Raw genomic sequence first — 23,845 nt, 5'->3', positions numbered from 1 at the left:
CAGTTAAGAAATCTCCTCTAATCTCAGAAGAGACTTTGGACTTTTAAACAGTCTTGATATTGAAAGACTATGGGAACTTTTAAAGTTGAACTAAATATATTTTGCATTATTATATGGCTACAAGCCTGTGGGGACCATGAAGTGGAATATGGTGGAATAAGAATGTCACCCATAGGCTATTAGAGTTGAATATTTCATCCCCAGTTGCTGGAAATGTTTGAGATGGATTTCGAGGTGTGGCCTTGTTGGAGAAGATGTGTCACTGAGGGTGGACATGGAGATTTTAAAAGCCGATGTCATTCCTGGTTTGTGTGCACATGCTCTCTTGCACCCCCTCCCCCCTTTCTCTGCCTGCCTGCCTGCCTCATGCTCATGGATCAGATGTAACCTCTCAGCTACTGCTTTAGCACTATGCCTGCCTGCCTATTGCCATGCACTCTGCCTTAATGGTCATGTACTCTAGCTGTCAGATTAAATGCTTTCTTTTGTCTTGCTCATGGTATTTTGTCATGGCAATAGAAAAAAGTAAGGCAGCCTTTCAGTAGTATTTGAGCTGGTAAAGACAGTCTGTTTCCCCCCTGTAGTATTGTCTCCTAAGGGGCATGGCATGTCTAAACTGAAAAGTTTTCCTGAATCTTCAGAGAATTCATCAGTGGGTGGGTGGTGCTTTGTATTCTGTACGTACTTAAGTTTCCACATGTGTTTCTGAGATTGTGCCAAATATCTCAAATGCATCTCTATTTGTAAAAAAGTCAGCTACCTTAAAGCCTTAGAAGCACATTAAATTCCAATGGAAGAAGAACAGTGAAGGTATATTCAAGAACAGTGTTTCTCAGTTAATATGTTTATCATTTTCCTTAAAGATTTGAGTTTCTCTTAAAATATCAAAATTACAGAAGTCATGTTCTCTTTCACAACATTGCCAGTAACAATCCCAATGTGGCTGTTCCTATCTTTGTAGCATCACAGAACTGACTCTGGTGATCTGGATCACAAACCATATTTGATAGAGACTTCACAGACCTTAGTAGTTCTCAAGCAGTTTAAACAATTCCTGAGGTACTTTGAAGGCTCTAAAACCTCTCATGAATCTAAGGCCAAGTAGAACACATTATTTCTCCTTTCTGATGTGGTGTCATATCTGCTGAGACATTTTTTTTGGTACCAGACCATGTGTGGTTTTTGAATCAGGTCTCTGGCACCTGTTTCAATAACCACACAATTTCCCTATTTACCACATCTTCTGTCGTTCTATTAGATCTACGAAGAAAAGGTGGCATCTTATTTCTTTTAAAAGTTGACATAGCTTTTCCTGTTGCTACAACTTGCCATTTTAAGAGTTAGGAGTAAAGAAGAGTAAAGAAATAAATTCCATCCATTTTTCACTAGACTGGGTTGAAAAGTAAAGGATATAGAAATCAGATGTTCTGCTTTTTTTTTTTTTTACATCATGGATGTTATCTATGAGCCAACCTCACTATGCACATCTGTAGCACATTTAATGTTTTTTTCTATCCCTTCCCATCTTCTGTAGTGCTAGTTTCTGTTTCTTAAAGTGATACTGTTTATAAAGGGTCTAAGGATAGATATTTATTTCATAAGAACTAATATAAAATGTTATTTCTAAGTATGTTTACTAAATATCAACTTGTGAAAACATTTTCTTAGTGAAAGAATTTAAAAGATTATTTCTAATGATAGTTGCTGACTTCCAGATATATGAGTAATACTACTGGTATTCCTAGGAAGGGAAAGACATAGTAATTACATTGCTTATTAGTAGTTTGTGAAGATGGAAATAATTATGGGACACTGTATGCCAGGCACATATTTTATATGGCTGTACACATAATACCATTTTTAACTTCCTTGAAGAATAGTTACTAGTAAACATTTTTAGTAAAAAAAATCCCAAAAGTCACTTGTCTGTAATTCCCCAAGGGAAAAAAAAGGTAGCTGGGTGAATCCTTGAATCCAGACACTGCCTGCCTGCAACTCTAGAGAAGACATAGCTTACTGTCTTATTGATGTCTAGAGTTGTCATTATTATTTTCTTTCAGGTCCTATAAATTTTAGTGTAAGCTGAATTTGTCTCTAATGTTCACACAACTATTGTATCTCCCTCCCATTATTTGAATAAAAAGAAATTGCTGACCTTTACTTTATAAAAGAATTCTAGTAACAGGAGAAACCAAATCACTTTATTTCAGATATATTTATTGATAGCACAATCTATAAAGCCATGAAAAAAGTAGAACTAGACTTTGACTTTTCTCATGAGCAGTTTCTTTGATATATCATGTGAGTAAATATCCATGTAGTGTTTATAACCACATGTTTATTTTGAAGATACAGCCCCAATTTTGTTTCAATAAGTGTAGAAAGAAAAGGTATTAATCTGATTTTAATTTAAAATTAGTTTCTGATCTTTACATACAGTTAATCTGTAAAATAGTTAACATGTTGTATAAGACATAACTATACCAAATTATTATGACAGAAACATCTTTAAAACCTAGGTTGATTTAGAAATATGATTAACCTTGTATTTTAATGTTGTACCATTGGTGAGTTAAAGATAAAAGTCCTAATTTTCCTAATTCCCAAATGGTATAGCACTGTTCATCCAGCCTGTAGCATATGGGTCACAAGTGTTCCAAGATAGCTGAGAATGTAGCCAAGCAGAATTGTAGATGACTTCATGTTCCAGTGTTGCATGTTAACACTGCTGGCTACATTATCACCACTTTTACCTGCATTGATGAAGTCGAGCAAAATTCAATTTTTTTTATGACAAGGTAATTGATACCCTGGTTGTTGTGTTTTGTCTTATATTCTTTTATTGAAGCTCTAAATATATTGCTATGCAGTAAAACATAGAAGAGGGATTAAATAAAAATACTAAAACTACTTTCTGACATAACTGAGCAGGAAATAATTTTAATTTTTTTAATCACTGAAATGGCAACCTAAAGTGTAAAAGAGATGCTAAAAATATCCTTACTGAGTAAATTGAGGCATATGGTCCAAATGATTAATGTCCCTCTAAAACATAATGGGGTTACTGAAACACATTTGATTAAAATGGAAAACATTTAGGGAATTAAAAACTTAAAAACTTGAGAGAGTCCCATCTTATTTAACAAAATAAAGTCAACTTAAAAGATATTAAAAGAGCAGTTTGTGAGAAAGTTTTTGGATCTATTCAAGGGAGACAATAGCTCAGATTACCCTAATTTAATCTAAGTAGCACTGTTTCCTGTTCTTGCTTGGGACGTAAGAAGCCTTGGATTGCTACACATGCTTTATGATTGTTGAAGCCTTAAGGTACCTTCTAAAGTAAAATTGTTGATGTTCTCTGTGAGAGGTTCATTGGCACACTCTTATGCGGCATCCGATCATCTTCATTCAGGCACTCATGAGATTTTACAGTTGGAATCTTGAGACCTTATTTAGGTACTTAACAGAAGGTTCCAGGAGTGAGACCATTATTTTCTACCTAACGTCTCTTCTTTCAGGATTATGATCAGGTCAAGTATGATTTGTTTTTTTTCCCCTCCCATTGAAGCTTCAAGTTATATAGCTGTACCTGACCCCAGTGTCCTGAAACAAGGCTTCTGTAAGGACCCTTCAACCTGGTCTGTGGATGAAGTGATACAGTTTATGAAACATACAGATCCTCACATATCAGGCCCCCTCGCCGACCTCTTCAGGCAACATGTAACGTATCTTTTGATCCGGTTTTCCTGCTGCCCTAATGCCTCTAAATGACCTCTGTGCAGGCCTTTCAGTTTGATACTGAGTTGTATGGATAGTGGGGGAACCCTATCAACTGATCTTTTTCATTTGTGAGTAAGATTACTTTGCCCAACATTCAGGCTTTAAATGGTAGATTAATTGCCTATTCTTTAAATGGGTATCCAGGTATCTAGTACACTAAACAGCTTCAGGTTTTCAAGAGTCGGTATTACAGGATTACCACTCTCGTGCAGACCACCCCTTCTTGTAATGACAATTACCTGTTCTACTCTAGGACCATGAGTAGGAGGGGTTGACCTACAGCATATACCAGGGTGGCCTTCTCGTGATACCCAGTGAAACCAGCAACTCCATTATGATTTGAATACCAAATAATAGGATTCTATAACATAAATTGTATAATACAATAATAAAGAATTTTTAAAAGAGTCCTTGTCAATGTTAAATAATGTGTTCACAGTATTTTCTAACATAAATTATTGATTTAATGTCTCATGTACACTATGCGTGCGTGTGTGCACATGTGTGTGTGGGTGCAAATACACATGTGTATATGTCTATGGGGGACAGAAGACAAAAATCTCAAGTGTCATCTTCAGGAAGGCTATCCAGCCTCCATTGAGACAGGGTCTCTCACTGCGATTTAGGGTCTCATAAATTAGGTTACACTGACTGGCCAGTACACCCCAGAGATTGTCATGCCTCAACCTCTTCAATGCTGGGATTAAAGTAGATGCCACCATGTCTGGCATTTTTACATGGATTCTGGAGATCCAACTCCAGGCTTCATGTTTTCAAGACAAGTGCTTTACTCACTGAGCAATCGTCCCCAGCCCCTGCCTCTTTTCAATATTTCAAGTAAATTACTATTTGTTTCAGCAGTTAAGTAGCTTCAGACAGATTATACCTTTCAGTGTGAAGATGAAACCATGCAGCACATTTACAGTTTACATGGATACTGACGTACTCCTTTCCCTTCTCAGGAAGTTAACTTATGGAATTCATTTCTACTATTTGCTATATCTAACCATTTGTCATAGATACATAGTAGTATTTTGTTCAGTACACAGTAAAGCCAGATAATATGATACTCTGGACATTGGTTTAAAATACTTGACTAAACTTTTTTTAATTTAAATCTACAAATCATCAGATAATGCTCCATTATTCAAATCAGATTGTATTAGTTTTTATAAGAACATACTGTGCATGTATGTGTATATATATGGATAATATATATTGGACAGTAATTTATACATTCTTATATCTAAATAGCTTGATCAACTATGGAAGGATTCTTACTATTTTTTTCTCTCTCCATAGGAAATTGATGGGAAAGCTCTGCTACTACTGAAGAGTGAGCTGATAATGAAGTATATGGGGCTGAAGCTAGGACCAGCATTAAAACTATGTTACTACATTGAAAAACTTAAAGAAGTGAAATAGAATTGAAAATGTGCACATTTAGTTTAGAGATAATCCTCAGGTATACAGAAAACATTTTACTTTAAAAGTAGTTTTCATCTCATCAGTTTTTATTTTATAGAAAGTTTTTATAGAAATATTTTATTAAAGTTGTAGTACAGTTACATTAATCGTATACTCCTAATTCTTTAAATACCATTTAATGTTTGTATTAGTATACCTAAAACTGACTGTCCGTTATTTATGTCTTTAATTATTTTTATTGTGTTTACAAGTGTACTTCATGTGGCAAAGAGAAGAAAAGCTTTTATTTGGATTAATCTTTATATCTAGGACCAAACAGCTAAACCTCAAGGGGGAAAATACCAGCAACTTAACCTCTTAACATGAGATTTTTTCTCAAAGCAGAATTTCAAGATGCACTTCTCGCCTGCTCAGTTATTTTAGTCTGGTTTTACAGTATTTTGTTCCTGATAAACTACTAGAAAGGAAAGAGCCATATAAATAATTTTCCTTTCTGCCAGTGCCCTTTTTTTTTGCTCATACTACAGGGGAAAAAGCAATTTTATAAGCTTACATAAAGTGTTCCTACTAGCCTTTGATATTTTTAAACTGTAAGAATAGAGTAAAATAAATAATTTTGTGCAGGAGATGTTTACCAGAGTAAATTGGATAGAATTGAACAAAATTTATACCTCCTTTTACAACTCTCTGTATTTTTGCTAAACTTGAACGTTAGACACCCAATTCTAACATCTTTGTTTTCTAAGATATTTATGTCCAGATTTTAAATTTTTGTTTTGTGTTTATTACTCATACAGATACTTTAGCATATTTATATACTATTGTATATATGTGAGAATACACAAGTGACTTTTTGAATTGAATATGGCACTTTACACTGCCACAGTGGTAATAAAGATATATAGAGATGTTTATTCCCTGAAAAAATATATACATCATTTTTCTATCACCAGTACCTCTCGGCTTATTATTCAGGTGATGAGAAACTGTCCATAAGTTGGCTCCCACATAGGGAAGCTCTTTATCCTATGCAACATTTCTAATTAATTGTCTCAGTTCTGAGCCATCAATTCTGCTACACTTCGAAAGATACATTAATTCTGACATTTAGGGTTTTGTTTTTCCAAATAAGAGCTTTCATAAATGGTGCTGCATGTTACTACTTTGTATGATGGTTTAATGCATATAAGCTATGAGAATCCGTTATACATGTATTAGAGTCAGTTTTACATGTATTAGCTATTCTAAATGTCAACAAAATGTTCGAGACAAGAATGTAATTTTCTCTTTAGAAAACCAAATGTGCTTTAAACAACAATACAGATGTTTAAAAGACTATTTCACCTATGTCATTTCTGATACAACTAAAATACTTAAATGTAATCTTCATGCAAATTGTTGATATGAAGATGATATTTCCATTTGGTTGGACCTCAGGTGTTTATAATATTGTTTTATAATCTTAAGATTTTAAGAATATAATAAAGTTGTTAAATAACCATAGCAATTAACAACTAAGCCTTGGGTTTTATTTTGCTTATTTTCTCCACAGTGTATTAATATGTGGTCTTGCTAGTCTTGCAAAGAAGGACTTTGAGACTACTTAGTAATATATCTAAGAGTATGGTCTTTCATACTACAGAAGAGATTTTACTTGTAGTTTACTGTATAAATAAATTAGATTGAATTGTCTTAGATTCATTCTGCAGGATAAAGTGGTCACATCTTATAAAGTTCCCAGAGACTGATTCAATGTGGAACAATTTAGGCTGTGGGATGAGAGAGAGAGGAGAGAGAGGATATGCTCACCATCAAAATATATGGGAGACTTTATTAGTTGATATTAATTGTTCTATTTCTAAAAATCAAAGTGGGGATATAGAGAAATTGGAGCCATCTATATTGCTAGGGGAAATTTAAAGTGTAGCTACAGTGAAAAACAATTACTCTATTATTTACTATATTATATATCAAGTCTCAAAACTTGAAAAAGCAGTATCAGTATACCTATGCTTAGGATATCATTATACCTAACAGTTAATTTTTTGGTAAAAATGAATCTCTTATCTTCAAATGAATGAAGTATGAAATGCACTGTATGTATGTGTATGTTATTTAGTCTTTAAAGGGAATGAAATTTTTATGCATACTGCTACATGAATTACACTAAACCAGGTACAAGGGCAGGTATTGTATGTATCACTTATATGAAACTCAGGGAGAAAATAAGTTATTATGGGGTCATAGAATGAGAATTTACTGTTTAATTGGCTCAGGGTTTTAGTATGGACTAATGAAAAATTCTGTACTCTGTAGTAATAGCTATGCAACATTGTAGATATACTTAATACTCACTGCATATTTCTAGTATGTGAATTGATGAACTAGTATATATCAAAATAAATTAGTATAAAAGAAAACAGGATTTAAATAATAGATATGGAATGATAGAAAGCTCAAAGCATTTATTTCTCAGTAAATACTCTCAGAAGTCATGTAGAAACCATCACAAAGAAGTAAAGAAACACATTATAAGAATAACAGTGTGATTACGTAAGTTTGTCTCCTATTGGTATAGGTGTTTCAGACATGTAAACTAGAATGAGCAATTGTCAGAAAGGGAAGACCCTCATTACCACCTAAGCATCTTAGCACTGGGAAATCATTCCATGTACAAGGCTAGGCGGCTTCACTATTTTCTGTTTCATTATCTAGTTAACTCATAGTTGATTTTCAAACAAAAAAGTATATCTAATTTTTCCATATTTTGTACTCTTTATGTATACCTAAAAAACTTTATAAACCCTCTTTTTTGTCTCACTATTTTCCTCAGAACAATTAGTAAGTCCCTCCATGTATAAGAACCTTTCAGATTCATATTTGTAATATGCCCTATTTAGCCTATTCCCAACTCAGGAGAATCCATTTCAGTCAGTCTCACCATAAATGATCTCACAAGCAGGTAAATTTTTGCTCATTGTGATCTGTTTACATCTTAGTAGCTTGCCCAATTTCTAAAAGTACAGCCTTAGCCATAGTTGTCCTAATTAGCCTTGGACATTGTTTAGCACTGGCATCACTTTTACTCGGTATGTTAGACTGTATTTTGGTAGTGGGTATTCTGAGTATACTTCTGACACTACTCAGGATTTCCTCTTCTTTAAATGAAGTACCTGGGTACTCTAGGCTGTAATAAATCTAAAGGGTACTATATCCCAAACACACTAGCTTTTCTTATAATCTAAATCAGCTTAACTTTCACAGTGATTTGGAATCTCAGGCTTGAACTTGTCGTCTATCATTCTCTTGGGCCTTGGGATCTTTCCAGGTAGCTATGATACATGCCACCTTTGTTTGCACTGCTGTGGAATTTGGTCATGTGCCCATTTCTTACTATAACAGTGTCTGACCAAGAAGATGAGGAAATAGGTCTTAGGTAAAATAGCAGTATCAACTGCTATTGATCCTAATAGCACAAACACACTACAAATACTCCCTTTAAATCTGTCAGTCCCCCTGTTTTACTTCCAATGTACCAGTAAACCTGGCTCCTCCCGACCTTCTCTTGACTTTATTTCATTTAACTTGTTAAAGGTTTATATTATAGTTCCCAATCAATATTGCATACGATTGGGAATTCTGTTTGCCTACTGGATCACATGGGGCAATGAATGAACCTTGGGTGTATTTTTTTCTGCTATAAGCACTTTACACCAAATGTTAGCTATCTTAAGACTAGAGTGTAAAGTTGGCAGCCACAGGCATTCTGTCATCTTCATATTACATGAACAATGCCAGTGATTATATGTCATTAGGATTTGGGGAATTTTATAGCTCAAAGATATGGTAATAGGTAACTGATAAACTTCATTACATCACATAATTAGTTGTACATTGACTGTCTTTTTCCTATTAGGATAAATTCTTCAAGGACACTGAGTTTCATTAGTTTGATTATTGATACCTCACACATAGTCCAATCACACATTAAGTAATCTTGGGAATCATATGGGTTGGTGTTTTAGAACCAAATATATACATTTTTCACATAAAAGTAATGCCATAAGCAATTTCATCTTGAGATTGTGTTCTGAATGTTTTTCCTTAATGTTTTACATACATACTCTTAAGGCCCTGAAACAGTAGGAAGGAGTGAATAAAAATCCCAATCAGACATCTGGCTTAACAGAATGTCTTGCTGGCAGCTCTTAAGGCACTCTTGCATTCTCACTAAGTACTTGAAAGAAAATGAAAACAAAGGTGGGCAGGCAAGATTTTGCCAACCTGGGAAATATTCCTATTCGCTCAAAGGTCCATGGTGCCAAGATGAGAAGATACCTGCACCGTCAATTTAGAGATACTTCTCCCACTGAGAGGAACTAGGATATGGGTTCGTGAACTTGTTGCTGTGACAAGAAGGCAAAGAAGGGGAAATTTTTTTTCCACTATATTTTTGTGTCAATTTAGAAAACATTCCTTATGGTGAGAATGATGAAATGACAATGGTTATGGATAGCTGTGGGGACATAACTTCCTCCTGTAAGTGAAGATTAGGAAACGGATATCAGGGTCAGGATATAAACATCAAAACCTACCTCGAAGTGACCCACTTTTTCTAGCTAAGCCTCACCTCTCCAGGTGTCACAATCCAAAACAGTGTTAACATATGCGAGCCTATAAGGGAGAATTCACATTCAGACCTTGACATTAAGGTTAGAGAAATTGATCCCATGAAGGCATTGATTAATTCCTGGCAATTTAGTATGTAGATGTAAAACAGATAGGCCTCTGTCCTCAGGAAACATATAGTGGGTCTGGAAAATCACTAAAAATAAAAAGACATAAGTAACCTGTAAATATACAAAATGTAGCAAAAAATGGAATAGCCATGTAAAGGTGACCTTCACATGGTGTAGAGCACAATGGGCTTGCCTGGGCAGGTATTGATTGATTTCACTAAGGACTACAGGACAGTGGGCACGGGCACAGGAGATGCATATTGAAGGAAATGGCCAGTGAACATGAGGATTTCTGTCAGTATGTACCTCTCTGCCTTCACTAGTAGGTGTGTGGGTACCTTTTGAAGTGGTCATAAATACATTCAATGATCATTTTGCAAACATCTTCTATTTTCCACCCAAAGGTAAACCAGTATTCTTAGGTCACTGGGTGAAAATTTTACCAAATGTTAAATAATACTAAAGAAATACAAGCCTTCTATGAATAAGACCTTTAGGAAAAGTGTTTTCTCTTTGAATTAGCATACAAATAATGGGTTCACTAGGTCTTATATAGTGTTCTTTGCTCATATTCCCCCATTACCCTCTCTTGTTCTCCCTTTCTCCTTGCTCCCCAGTAGCCTTTATTTTAATATATCATGTTTGTTTGAATCTTGACTATTTCTGTGTATGAAGGAAAATGTTACATTTCTTTCTAAATGTGCTTTATTGCCCAGAACATGACCTCCATTTCTATCTCCCTTTCTGCAAATGATATAATTTCCTTCTCCTTTGTGGCTGAATAAGGTTGTGCTGGTCCACTGACCTCTCCTGTCTGTCTAAGGTAATTTTGTATCTCAGTGTCACAGAAACATGGGTTTAGTTATCTCTCTGATATGCTGAGGTCAAGATTTTTTGAGGTATTTAACAATAGTGGTATAGTTAGACTAGATACTAGTACTATTTTTAGTAATATTCAGAAAAAAACTATTGCTCTGCCTAGTGGATATATTAATTTATATTTCCACCAGCATTATATAAGGGCTCCCTTGAGCTCTTTGTCAGAACTGTTTTCTTCATGGTGGCCATTTCGGCTGAAAAAAAAAATGGACTCTCAACCATTTTTATTTTCATGTCTAAAGATATTGAGTATTTTTTTCTCTAAGAGGTAAAATGTTTCACTGTGTTCTCTTCCCAGAGACACAGTCCCTACCTCAACTAAGGCCTTGTTTTATAAATGATCAGGCCCCATCAACTTGTGGGATAAAAAAGTGGAGTGGAGCCAAGAAATCTGTTTTGATAAAATCTCGAGGAATTCTCATGCACCATCAAGCGTGAGAACCATTCCTGCAATTTAGAAGCCGTAAAAGATTTAAATGGGATCACCCTCAAAAGCCCAAATCCTCCTATTTGGGACAATGCCAGTGAACTTTCAGGATATGATGCTAAGGGAAAGAAATATGTCATCAGATATGATACTTCTGATGTATGCAATCTAATCAAACACACCAAAACTTAGCGCAGTCAGGGACCAGAGGAAGGATAAATTGGGTGCATTATGCTGAGGGTATAGTTTTGGTCATGAACCATGAACAGACCCACAGCAAAGCATAGCGATCATGGTAAACAATACTGTACTGTGCAGTAAAACACTCTCTAAGAGGATACACAGTAACGTGTGTTAGTTACTGCAATGGCTGTGACCAAATAGCTGACAAAAGAAGCTTCACGAAACAAGAACTTAACTTATGTCCATGGTTTCATACATAACATTTAACAATAATAGTTAAGCTGGGGCAGGTGTTCAAAGTGGAAGAGCAGGCATCTGCATGAGCCAACCAGGACTGGACTACCCACAACCTACCTTGCCATATCCTGATGGGAATTGTGACAATATGTTATCACCCAGGGCCATGCAGATGTACTTGGACTGTGCTGTAGTCTGAAGCCACATAGATGGCTTTAGGCTCTTCTGCTGCTGCTGGTCCATATTGATGTGAGTGGCCTGTGCTACCACTTGAGGCCATGTTTATGGCAATGGTACAGACAGCATCTAAAGGTCTTGTCTGTGCCTGTGCTCCTGGTGCAGCTGGGGACCATGTTTGTGGTCTGTGCTGTTCCCACAAACCATGGAGGCCCATGATTTCTGCTCCAACTGGCTGAAAAGCAAGGAGGCTACTTTAGCTGTGATAGTTAATGACTGCAGATGCACACGTGAAAGACACTTAGAAACATGGAGGGCTTCTGTGACAACCTCCACCCTCCAATACCACCGCCCCAAAATATAACTGTCTAGTCAGACGGGAAGCCACCAAAGAAACTCTTAAATATGACAGAGATGCTAAAGAGTAGTTTTCCATAGTCGATGATTTCTGGCAGAAGTGTGGGAGGGGAAGGATTTGGGTCAGGGGCAGACGGCTAAGAAGTTGACCATGCTCCAGTGAGTGTATAGATAATACAAAGGGGGACTTGTTCGTTCTTTGTTGTTTTGGTTATCTTTATATTTTTTACTTCTTGGGTGGGTATTGCAAGGGAGGGTAGACACAGAAGGCCTGGGAAGGGATGGTGATCAGGGTGCATGATGTGAAACTCCCAGAGAATAAAAGTGTTATGTGGGGAAAAAGGAAAAGGGTTAAAGCAAAACTGAAGAGGTAAAAAACTGAGTAAAACTCAGTAAGAGTGAGGCTTTTCAGCTGGGCAATAGTGGTGTGCACCTTTGATCCCAGCACTCAGGAGGCTGAGGCAGGCATATCTCTGATTCAGCCTAGCCTGGTCTATAGAGTGAATTCTAGGATAGCCAGATGGTTAGAGAAAAACCCTGTCTCAAAAAACACAAACAACAACAAAAAAGAGTAAGGCTGGTCAGTGGAGACACAGTAGGAGAAATCATGTGGAGATGCAGGGGAGTGAGAACTGGTGGGAACCAGATAGTGAAATGGCATTTGAATATTGGGGATTGTTTTCAATTGATCGAAATGGATTGATTCCAGAATTGTTTCTATGAATGCTTCCCTAAGTTAGTATAGGATATAAGCCTAGCTAATAAACTAAAAGAATGGAGTGACAGTAATTTGAACATTTCATTGTCCAGAGAAGAAAAATATGTAACCTAAAAGGAGGAAAACAAGCTTCTGACCAAAGTACAAATGAAAGAAAACTCAAGCCCTTGTGGCAACCTGCACAGGGGCACTGAAGAAAGGACAGAAATATATACTGAAAAGCTGAGATCAGATGGACTGTGCACACTGATGGAGGTGGACCAGCAGCATGAGAACGCAGTACTCTTATTATATACCATTGAGCAAGAAGATGGGATTGTTATATACAGCTGAAGGAGAAGGAGAAGGCAGATTAGCTAATCTAAGGAGATCTCTGGAGGGGAATAGTTTCAGGTTACAGTCATTTGTGAATAAAAAGCCTGTGGTTGAAGTTTTCTATATACACTGATTTTCACTAAAGGTCAATCAACCATAACATCAGTATGTGAAACAAAGGCTATGCCTTTTCTCTGAGCCCAACCTACAGAAGGTTTTGCCATTCCCCTGGATATAGCTGTTCTCATGTTAAGGGTACACATTCACTCACGACTTCATCAAATCCCCACAAGCCCTCTAGTTTGATTTGTTTGTGAGTTATTTTTTAGGTATCTAAATTGGAGGGGCTGGAAAGATGTCTCAATAGGTAAAGTGCTTGCTATGGAAGCATGAAAACCCAAACTCAGATCCCCAGTACGCACCTAAACAAGCAGGCATGACTGAATTTTCATGTAATAGGAGGAGGAGGAGCGAGAAGGATCCAGAGGCTTGCTGCCTGTTGTCTAGTCAAGTTGCTGAGCTCCAAGTTTAGTAAACCACCCTGTCTCCAAAAAAGTGAATGAAAGAGGAAAATATCAAACATGGATCTCTGACCTAAACACACACACACACACACACACACACACACACACACACACACACACAATTACTTGGGAAATAGTCCCTCTGTAGCTTTGCTAACTATGTTATCTCTGGTGCATGTAGGTTAGAATACCTATGGCCTAGGGCTGTGTTTCTGTTTTCCTTTTCTTTTTTTTTTCTGTGCTTCTTTTTGGTGTAGGTTTGTGTGTGTCCATTAAGTCCATATTTATATTTTACAGAAGCAAGGGCTTATTTAGCTTATGGTTAGAGAGGGATAAGAGTATATAATGTTAGGGAAGAATGACAGCATGCAGTAGGCATGTCAGCTAGACCAGAAGCTGAGGGCTAACATTTTAAACCACATTCATGGAACAGAGAGAGCAAGTCCATGTTTTGTTTTGATTTTTGTTTGTTTATTTGGTTCATTGTTTGGTTGATTAGTTGGTTGATTTCTCTGTACAGTCCTGTCTGTCTTGGAACTTACTATATAGATTAAATTAGCCTCACACTCAGAGATCCACCTGTTTCTGCCTCCTGAATTCTGGGAGTAAAAGCAAATACCACCACTTTCTGGCTAAGTCTACGTGTTTTATACTGTTAATCAGAATTATAAATGAAATTGTGCAATGTAATGTGGTGTCACAGAGATTTATTAACAGTAAAGTATTTCTTAGTGCCAACAATACAAATGAATAGGAAATAAAAAACAGGATCTGACCTCGCTGATCCCGGCCCACAGCTCACTGCTCCCAAACCCCATGGGAGAGAGAGCTCGCCGCACCTGAGACTGCAGAGCCGGAGAGACCACTAATACTGCCCACCCCTGCCCACATCCCTGGCACAAGAGGAAATTGTATACGGCCTCTGGGAACCGGAATATAGGGGCACTCTTACGGCAGACCCCCTGCAGTCAAGACACCACCCGGACCTGAAGGGAATCGGTCAACAGTTCTCTGCACCCAAATCCCGTGGGAGGGAGAGCTAAACCTTCAGAGGGGCAGACACACCTGGGAAGCCAGAAGAGACTACACTCTGCCCACATTTCTGAATCCAGAGGAAAACTCCTAACACCACCTGGAACCCCGGTGCACGGGGGCTCTGGCAAAAGGTGGCACAGACCCTCCTGGTTGCTGCCCTCACTGAGAGCTCAAAAGAAGCCCCCCACGAGCAACTTGGGCTGCGGGACCACAGGTAAGACCAACTTTTCTGCTCCAAGCGACCTGCCTGGTGGACTCAGGAAAAAAGCCCACAGGAACAGCTGAAGACCAGTAGACAGGAAAGACTACAAGCCTGAAAGCAGAACACTCTGTTCCCTCCCATAAATGGCTGAAAGAAAACAGGAAAACAGGTCTACAGCACTCCTGACACACAGGCCTATAGGACGGTCTAGCCACTGTCAGAAATAGCAGAACAAGGTTACACCAGAGACAACCTGATGGGGAGAGGCAAGCGCAGGAGCCCAAGCAACAGAAACCAAGACTACATGGCATCATCTGAGCCCAATTCTCCCACCAAAGCAAACACTGGATATCCAAACACACCAGAAAAGCAAGATCTAGATTTAAAATCACATTTGATCATGATGCTGGAGGACTTCAAGAAAGACATGAAGAACTCCCTTAGAGAAACACAGGAAAACATAAATAAACAAGTAGAAGCCTACAGAGAGGAAATCACAAAAATCCCTGAAAGAATTCCAGGAAAACATAAATAAACAAGTAGAAGCCCATAGAGAGGAATCAAAAAAATCCCTGAAAGAATCCAGGAAAACATAATCAAACAGGTGAAGGAGTTAAAAATGGAAATAGAAGCAATAAAGAAAAGACACAGGGAAACAACCCTGGATATAGAAAACCAAAGGAAGAGACAAGGAGCCGTAGATACAAGCATCACAAACAAAATACAAGAGATAGAAGAGAGAATCTCAGGAGCAAAAGATTCCATAGAAATCATCAATAAAACTGTCAAAGATAATGGAAAACAAAAAAAGCTACTGGTCCAAAACATACAGGAAATCCAGGACTCAATGAGAAGATCAAACCTAAGGATAATAGGTATAGAAGAGAGTGAAGACTCCCAGCTCAAAGGACCAGTAAATATCTTCAACAAAATCATAGAAGAAAACTTCCCTAACCTAAAAAAAGAGATACCCATAGACATACAAGATGCCTACAGAACTCCAAATAGATTGGACCAGAAAAGAAACTCCTCCCGTCACATAACACCAAATGAACAAAATAAAGAAAGAATATTAAAAGCAGTAAGGGAAAAAGGTCAAGTAACATATAAAGGCAGACCTATCAGAATCACACCAGACTTTTCGCCAGAAACTATGAAAGCCAGAAGATCCTGGACAGATGTCATACAGACCCTAAGAGAACACAAATGCCAGCCCAGGTTACTGTATCCTGCAAAACTCTCAATTAACATAGATGGAGAAACCAAGATATTCCATGACAAAACCAAATTTACACAATATCTTTCTACAAATCCAGCACTACAAAGGATAATAAATGGTAAAGTTGAACAACACTCTACTCAATGATAACCTGGTCAAGGAAGAAATAAAGAAAGAAATTAAAGACTTTTTAGAATTTAATGAAAATAAAGGTACAACATACCCAAACTTATGGGACACAATGAAAGCTGTGCTAAGAGGAAAACTCATAGCTCTGAGTGCCTGCAGAAAGAAACAGGAGAGAGCATATGTCAACAGCTTGACAGCACACCTAAAAGCTCTAGAACAAAAAGAAGCAAATACACCCAGGAGGAGTAGAAGGCAGGAAATAATCAAACTCAAAGTTGAAATCAATCAAGTAGAAACAAAAGGGACTATAGAAAGAATCAACAGAACCAAAAGTTGGTTCTTTGAGAAAGTCAACTTTCCCCAGCTCCTAAAAAAAAAGAATAGGTTTATATACAGATTTTGTCTGTCTCACATGGCGAACTTCACCCTGGTTTGCAATTAGTAAAGGGTAAAAATATACTCACTGACTCCAAGCAGAGAGCAGTGATAATTGCCTGCTATGAACAGGTATTATTAAAATTGAAGTCTGTAGTTCCAGGCAGAAAGCATAACAGACAGAGGGTATAACATAGTCTGCAGGATACTCATATTCTTTGTTTGTGGGCTCCATGGAAATTTTGGGTTATTATTCTAGCATGACAAGTAAGAACAGGCCTATGAATAGGCTTATAGAGTATTTATTTAGTTTACTTCATTTGTTTTGAATTGTTTTTTTATTACCAAAATGAGTATTGCTATGAGTTTTGTGGTTGTTTTATTGTTTCTCTGTGAAAGAGGTCAAACTGTAAATTTTCCTGGTTGCCAGCTGAAGAATATGCTGATTTGGGAGAAAGGCTTTGTCTTTGAGTGTGTTGAAAAGGTGATTAATATCAACACCTCACCCATAGTTATGTGGATCAGATTCAAAAGATCTGAAAAAATAGATTCAGGAGAATCAAATAAAAAAAATCTTTGTTCAATCCCTCAAAAAACAAAACAAAACAAAACAAAACAAAAACCAGGATCTGAGGTGTTTCTGATACCATCCACCTGTGTTTCATCTGAGTACTTTTTTTGGAACCTTGGTTCTGAACATGTAATATGGCCTTTGTACTGCCCATTTCATTACAGCATGTAATGCCAAGAACTACTACCTGAAACATCTCAGCTCAGATTCAAGTTACAGAGTACTATGTTTTCCTGTACACACAAACTTTTCTGCTCTTAGAAACACAGTGGTTGAAGTAAAGAAATTAAGACTAATATTTTTCTCCTGTGATAGTTACTTTTCCTGTAGACTTAGCACAAACTAATCTCTTTTATTAGATTCTTTTTATATTAGAGTAGTCTTGAATGAGAAAACTTTCATTGAGGAATTGCTTCCATCACATTGATCTGTAGGCAAACTTGGAGGCCATTGGGTAGTTCAATGATTGATGTAAGAGAACTGTGGATGGTGTCATGTCTGGATCCTGGGTTATAACATAAAGTAAAATGAGCAAGCCAAGAAGAGCAAGAGAGTAAGCAACATTCCTTTGTTTGTTGAATCTTTGTGTGGTTTATGTGTCGGAATAACTGTGGCTTCTTAGAGTAAATTAGGTAGTATTCTTTCTGTTTCTAGTTCATGGAAGATTTTGAGGAGTATTGGTATTAGCTCTTCTTTGAAGGTCTCGTAGAATTGTGCACTAAAACCATCTGGCTCTGGGCAGGTCTTTGAGGGGGAAAGTTTTTCATGACTGATTCTGTTTCCTTAGGGCTTATGGGAATGTATAAATAGTTTACCTGCTGTTGATTTAACTTTGGTATATGGTTTCTGTCCAGAAAACCATCCATTTCATGTAGATTTTCCAGTTTTATTGAGTATAGACTTTTGTAGGAACATCTGGTGATTCTTTTAATTTCCTCAGTTTCCTTTATTTCATTTCTGATCTCCCTTTTCATTTCTGATTTTGCTAATTTAGATGCTGTCTCTGTGCCCTTTAGTTAGTCTGTCTAAGGGTTTATTTGTCTTGCTGTTTTTCTCAAAGGACCAGCTCCTGGTTTTGTTGACTCTTTGTATTATTCTTTTTGTTTCTACTTGGTTGATTTCAGCCCTGAATTTGATTATTTCCTGCCTTCTACTTCTCTTGGGTGTATTTGCTTCTTTTTTCTCTAGAGCTTTCAAGTGTATTATTAAGTTGCTAGTGGAGGATCTCTCCAATTACTTTCCAAGGGCACTGAGTGCTATGAACTTGCCTCTTAGCACTGCTTTCATTGTGTCCCATAAGTTTGGCTATGTTGTACCTTCATTTTCATTGAATTCTATTAACTCTTTTATTTCTTTCCTTAAAAGTTCACTATAAGAAAGGCTCCATGCAGAAGCCCTTGGTCCTGCCAAGGTTGGACCCCCCCCCCCAGTGCAGGGGAATGTCGGGGGTGGGGGTGGATGGGGGGAACACCCTTATGGGGGAGAGGGAAGGGATAGGGGGTTTATGGACAGGAAACCCGGAAAGGGAATAACATTTGAAATGTAAATAAAGAAATATATGCAATTAAAAAAAGAAAGAAAGAAAAAAGAAATCAGAAAGAAAGGAAGGAAGGAAGGAAGGAAGGAAGGAAGAAAGAAAGAAAGGAAGGAAGGAAGGAAGGAAGGAAGGAAGGAAGAAAGAAAGAAAGAAGGGAAGGAAGGAAGAAAGAAAGGAAGAAAGAGAGAGAAAGGCTCCATGCTATACTAGGATCCGGAACTTCCAGTGTATTTGCTGCCTGGTTAATAAAGACTTTCTATTGGCTTAAACCTATGTCCCAATAGTCTTTTTTGGTGAATAGCCCACATTTCTCCAGGTTCCACAAACCTCAGAGACCAGACCTTGAGACATGGGAGAGGGGTGTCTCAGAGCCCCTCAGAGAATGGAAGAGTGTAGAGGTCAAGGAGCTTCTAGAGAATGGACAACTTGGGATGTTCCAAGTCCCCCAAGACTCCCTTTTATTTATCTCTGACTAATGTTTTGGAGAAAACTGACACCTCTACCCTAAAAGGAAACAAATTGCTTAATCTATCACTCCAGATGTAAGTCTGGTTAAGGTGTCTTCTGTTAGGATACGTAGGTGAAATCATATGTCGCTGCTGATTCAGTGTCTAGGGTTTCTGTGAAACATTACCAGGTTCCCCCTGTCTTCTCTTTCATGCATATGAATGTTTAGTGGGGCCACCTGTATTGACTAGTTTTGTGTGTCAACTTGACACAGGCTAGAGTTATCAGAGAGGAAGAAGCCTCATTTGAGGAAATGCCTACATGAGTTCCAGCTGTAAGGCATTTTCCCAATTAGTGATCAAGAGGGGAGGGCCCAACTCATGGTGGGTGGTGCAATCCCTGAGCTGGTGGTCCTGGATTCTATATGAAAGCTTGCTGAGTAAGCTTTGTGGAGCAAGCCAGTAAGTAGCATCCTCCATGATCTCTTCATCAGTTCCTATCTCCAGGTTCCTGCCCTTATACTTGTCCTGATGAATGGCAAAGTGGAAGTGGAAGCTAAACAAACCATTTTCTCCGTGAGCAGGGAGGAGCTTGCATCTCTAGGACATGCCAGAAAGAGGAAGATCCAAGGGAGTCTACTGGGGCAACTCTAGCTGAGACTGTTAACAGTAGGGCATATGGATCCTGAAGCTGCCACTTCCCTGCAGCCAGGCAGGACTCACAGTAGAAAGATAAAGACAGCAACCCACCCACAACACCTTTGACTCAAAAATGTGTCCTGTCTTCGAGATCTGCAGGGACAAAAATAGAGCAGAGACAGAGGGAATGGCTGATGACTGGCCTAATTTTGAGACCCATCCCATGGGCAAGATACTATTAATGATACTCTGTTATGCTTGCAGACAGGAGCCTAACATAAAGGTTTTTTTGAGGGATTCTACCCAGCAGTGAATGGAAGCAGATGCACAGACACAAGGCCAAACATTAGATGAAGCATTGGAGTCTTATGGACAAGGAGGAGGAGGATTGAGGGACCCGAAGAGGACAAGGTCTCCTGAGGAAGAACAGCAGATTCAAATAACCTGGACCCTTGGGGATTCCCAGAAACTGAACCATCAATCAAAGAACAAACATGGGCTAGACCTAGGGCCCCTGTACATATGTAACAGAAGTGCAGCTTGATCTTCATGTAGATCCCCCCAAAACTAGAGCTGGGACTGTCCCTGAATCTGTTGCCTGCCTATCTGAGCTGCCTTGTCTGGCCTCAGTAGGAAAATATGCCACTAGTCCTGCAGTTCCTGCAGTGACTTGATGTGCAAGGGTGTATGCTAATCGTGGGAGGGGGTGTCCTCCTTTCCAGAGGAGAGGGGGAGGGAAGGATCTTGTGAGGGGGTACTGGGAGTAAAGGGGGTCTGAAATTGAGATGAAAACTGAATAAATGAACTTAAAATTAAGGAAATACCCTAAAACTATTTTTAAAAAATAAAATAAAATAAACCCTTTGCTCTTCAACATGCTTTTTGGTCATGGTGTTTCATCACAGCAATAGAAATCCCAAAATACCAACTCTGGTTGTTTTTACTTTTTTACTGTGTTTATCTGTGTGTGTTTCTGTCTTTCTATGTGATTCTGTCAGTTCTGCTACCCTGTATTAACTAGTGGCTTTTCTGTAGTGTGAGAATTTCCCTGGCTGACAACCTGTGTATCTTGCTGGGAACCTGAATCCTTTGGCTTTGCCAGGTTACTCAGAAAGGTAAAAAAAGTAAAATAATAATAATAATAATAATAATAATAATAATAATAATAATAATAATAATAATAATAATCCAAACCTGTCTATCTCACTCTGAGAGAGAGCTCACTTGTTTCATTACTCCATTCATGTTCATAGTTCAGGTTGGTCCCTGGGTGGGCTGAGGAAGGGCTCAGGCCTCTTCAGGCTCCCTGCCACTTAAATTGGATACACACAGGAAGGAGGAAATAGTTACTCATGGTATATGATATTTTTGTTTCCCTGCCTACTCTAAGAAGTCCTAGGAAAGGGGACAAGAGCAAGTTCTGCTTTCCTTGCATGATTTGTTACTTTTTCAACCAGTGGTCAATTGGAAAACTCAAACCCCACCATAGTCTTGCAGGGGTGGAGGTGCGTGCATTACTCCTGGACAACGTAACCTGGCTACAATGGATTTTTCCTTCTGTGCAACACTGACAAAGGAGACAGGAAACACTTTTCACTGGGTCCTTTTGAAAAAGATTAAAGACAGCTGCTAAAATGATTTCTTTGGTCACCCAGTCAGCTCCAGATATTAGGAAAAAACATAAATGCTATAAAAATTTAAAGATATAAATAGGCACTTGGTATGTACTCATTGATAAGTGGATATTAGCCCAAAAGCTTGGAATAACCAAGATACAATTCACAAAACATATAAAGCTCAAGAAGAAGGATGACCAAAGTGCAGATGTTTCACTCCTTTTTAAAAGGGGAAACAAAAATATTCATAGGAGGAAATATGGAGGCAAAGTTTGGATCAGAGACTGAAGGAAAAGCTACTCAGAGACTGCTCCACCTGGGGATCCAATGCATATACATACAGTCACCAAACCCAGACAATATCACTGATGCCAAGAAGTTCATGCTGACAGGAGCCTGATATAGCTGTCTCCTGAGAGACTCTGCCAGAGCGTGACAAATACAGAGGCAAATGCTAGCAGCAAACCATTGAACTGAGAATTGGGTCCCAGTTGGAGGAGTTAGAGAAAGGATTGAAGGAGCTGAAGGAGTTTGCAACTCCTTAATAACAACACCAACCAACCTGAGACTAAACCACCATCCCAAGGATACACATGGACAGACCCATGGCTCCAACTGCCTATGTAGCAGAGGATGGCCTTGTCGGGCACCAATGGGAGGAGAAGCCCTTGGTCCTGCCAAGGCTGAATGCCACAGTGTAGGGGAATGTCAGGGCAGGGAGGCAGGAAGGGTGGGTGAATGGGTGAAGGAACACCCTCATAGAAACGGGGAGGGGGAATGGGATAGGAGGTTTATGGATGGGAAACCAGGAAAGGGGATAACATTTGACATGTAAATAAAAAATCCAATAAAAATGTTCAATAAAAATAAAATCAAGAAAAGAAAAAGATATAAATATGTCTTAGTTGCCGGAGGAAGCACCAAAAGTGCTTAACAACAGAGGACTGATTTTGAGAGACAATAATTTCTGCACGAATTGAATTCCACCATCACCTTCTCTGATGATGAGACATGGACTTACAGATATCCCAACATTTTTTTGTCAAAATACTATCTCCTAGCTGAAATATCTGCCCCAATCAAAAAATAGACTTGAACAATCTCTCGATTTACAATAAAGATTTCCAGAAGGGGTTGGGGATTTAGCTCAGTGGTAGAGCACTTGCCTAGCAAGCGCAAGGCCATGGGTTCGGTCCCCAGCTCCGAAAAAAAGAAAAAAAAAAGATTTCCAGAAGTGTGGACAACAAAACCACCTCTCAGGACTAGCCCAACACCAAGTTCCTATAATGATTCAGTTCAGCTACTCATGTCCAAATCAAACAATACCCAAAGATCCTGGATACAAAAGGGAAATTTCAGTCCAAATTGCCTGGCTTAGAGAGATTGGCATTTGGGTGCCCTGTCATTCACCCTGGAATACACCTCTCCTGCAGACTGCTGAACCATACAGGTTAGCTTCCCTTCCCCTACCCATTTTCCCTGCTTTCTGAGCCCTGTGGGTGAAGCCAAAGTGCCCTGAGCAGCCTGTTATCCCAGGGGTACGTCCATTTTCCAGCTTCCTCTCCTCCAATTCTAATAGACTCCTGAACCATACAGGTTAGCCTCCCTTCCCCCACCCATCTTCCCTGTTCTCTGCGCCCTCTGGGCTAGGCCAAGCTGCCCTGAGCAGCTCACCATCCTAGGGGGACCTACACTCTCCTGCCACCTCTCTGTCTACCTTCATTGGAACTGATACTCCTGAACCATACAGAACTGCAGGTCTGCAACCATACAACCCAAGGGTACCCATCAGAGGCCTGTCACACCAAGATCAAGGTTCACCCCCTTCTAATACCTACTAAAACATGAACATCTAGAACCAAACCCATCCAGATAGCTAAAGTTCCTCTAAAGAAGACAATCATCAAGGGCCAGGAGAGTATGACACCTTCACAGGCCTATAAATGAACAGGTGAAGGAAATTAATGTAACTGTGCTAGACCTGAAAGTGGAAATGGAAGCAATATAGAAAACACAAACTGAGGGAATTCTGGAGATGGAAAACCCAGGGAGGAGAACAGGAACAACAGATGCAAGCATCACCAACGGAATCCAGGCGATGGAAGAGGGAATCTCAGGCAAAGAAGACACAATAGAAAATATGGACACATTAGTCAAATAATAAAATGTTAAATTTAAATTTTTCCTAACACAAAACATCCGGGAAATTTGGGATATCCTAAAAAGACCTAACCTAAGAATAATAGGAATAGAAGGACAAGTACAAGTTGAGGATTCTCAACTCCAAGGCCCAGACTATATTCTAAACAAAA

General features: G+C 38.5%; 1 protein-coding gene across 5 annotated transcripts in view; it reads left to right on the top strand.

Annotated features, from left to right (window-relative positions):
- Scml2 (Scm polycomb group protein like 2) overlaps nucleotides 1–6,719 on the top strand; it is a 154,535-nt gene extending 147,816 nt beyond the window's left edge. For 3 of the 5 annotated variants that reach the window (XM_087600965.1, XM_087600966.1, XM_087600967.1), the window contains one exon: nucleotides 5,083–6,719. In XM_087600965.1, the coding sequence (XP_087457091.1) occupies nucleotides 5,083–5,090 (8 nt within the window). In that variant the 3' untranslated portion in view covers nucleotides 5,091–6,719. Of the gene's footprint in view, nucleotides 1–3,568; nucleotides 3,721–5,082 lie in introns of all 5 variants that reach the window. The other 2 variants (XM_087600963.1, XM_087600964.1) reach the window with 1 other exon arrangement.
- Nucleotides 6,720–23,845: the final 17,126 nt, after the last annotated feature.

Source organism: Rattus norvegicus, chromosome X, assembly GCF_021556685.1.
Source record: "Rattus norvegicus strain SHRSP/BbbUtx chromosome X, alternate assembly SHRSP_T2T, whole genome shotgun sequence".
Lineage (NCBI taxonomy): Eukaryota > Metazoa > Chordata > Mammalia > Rodentia > Muridae > Rattus > Rattus norvegicus.
This window is presented reverse-complemented; position numbering and strand designations above follow the sequence as displayed.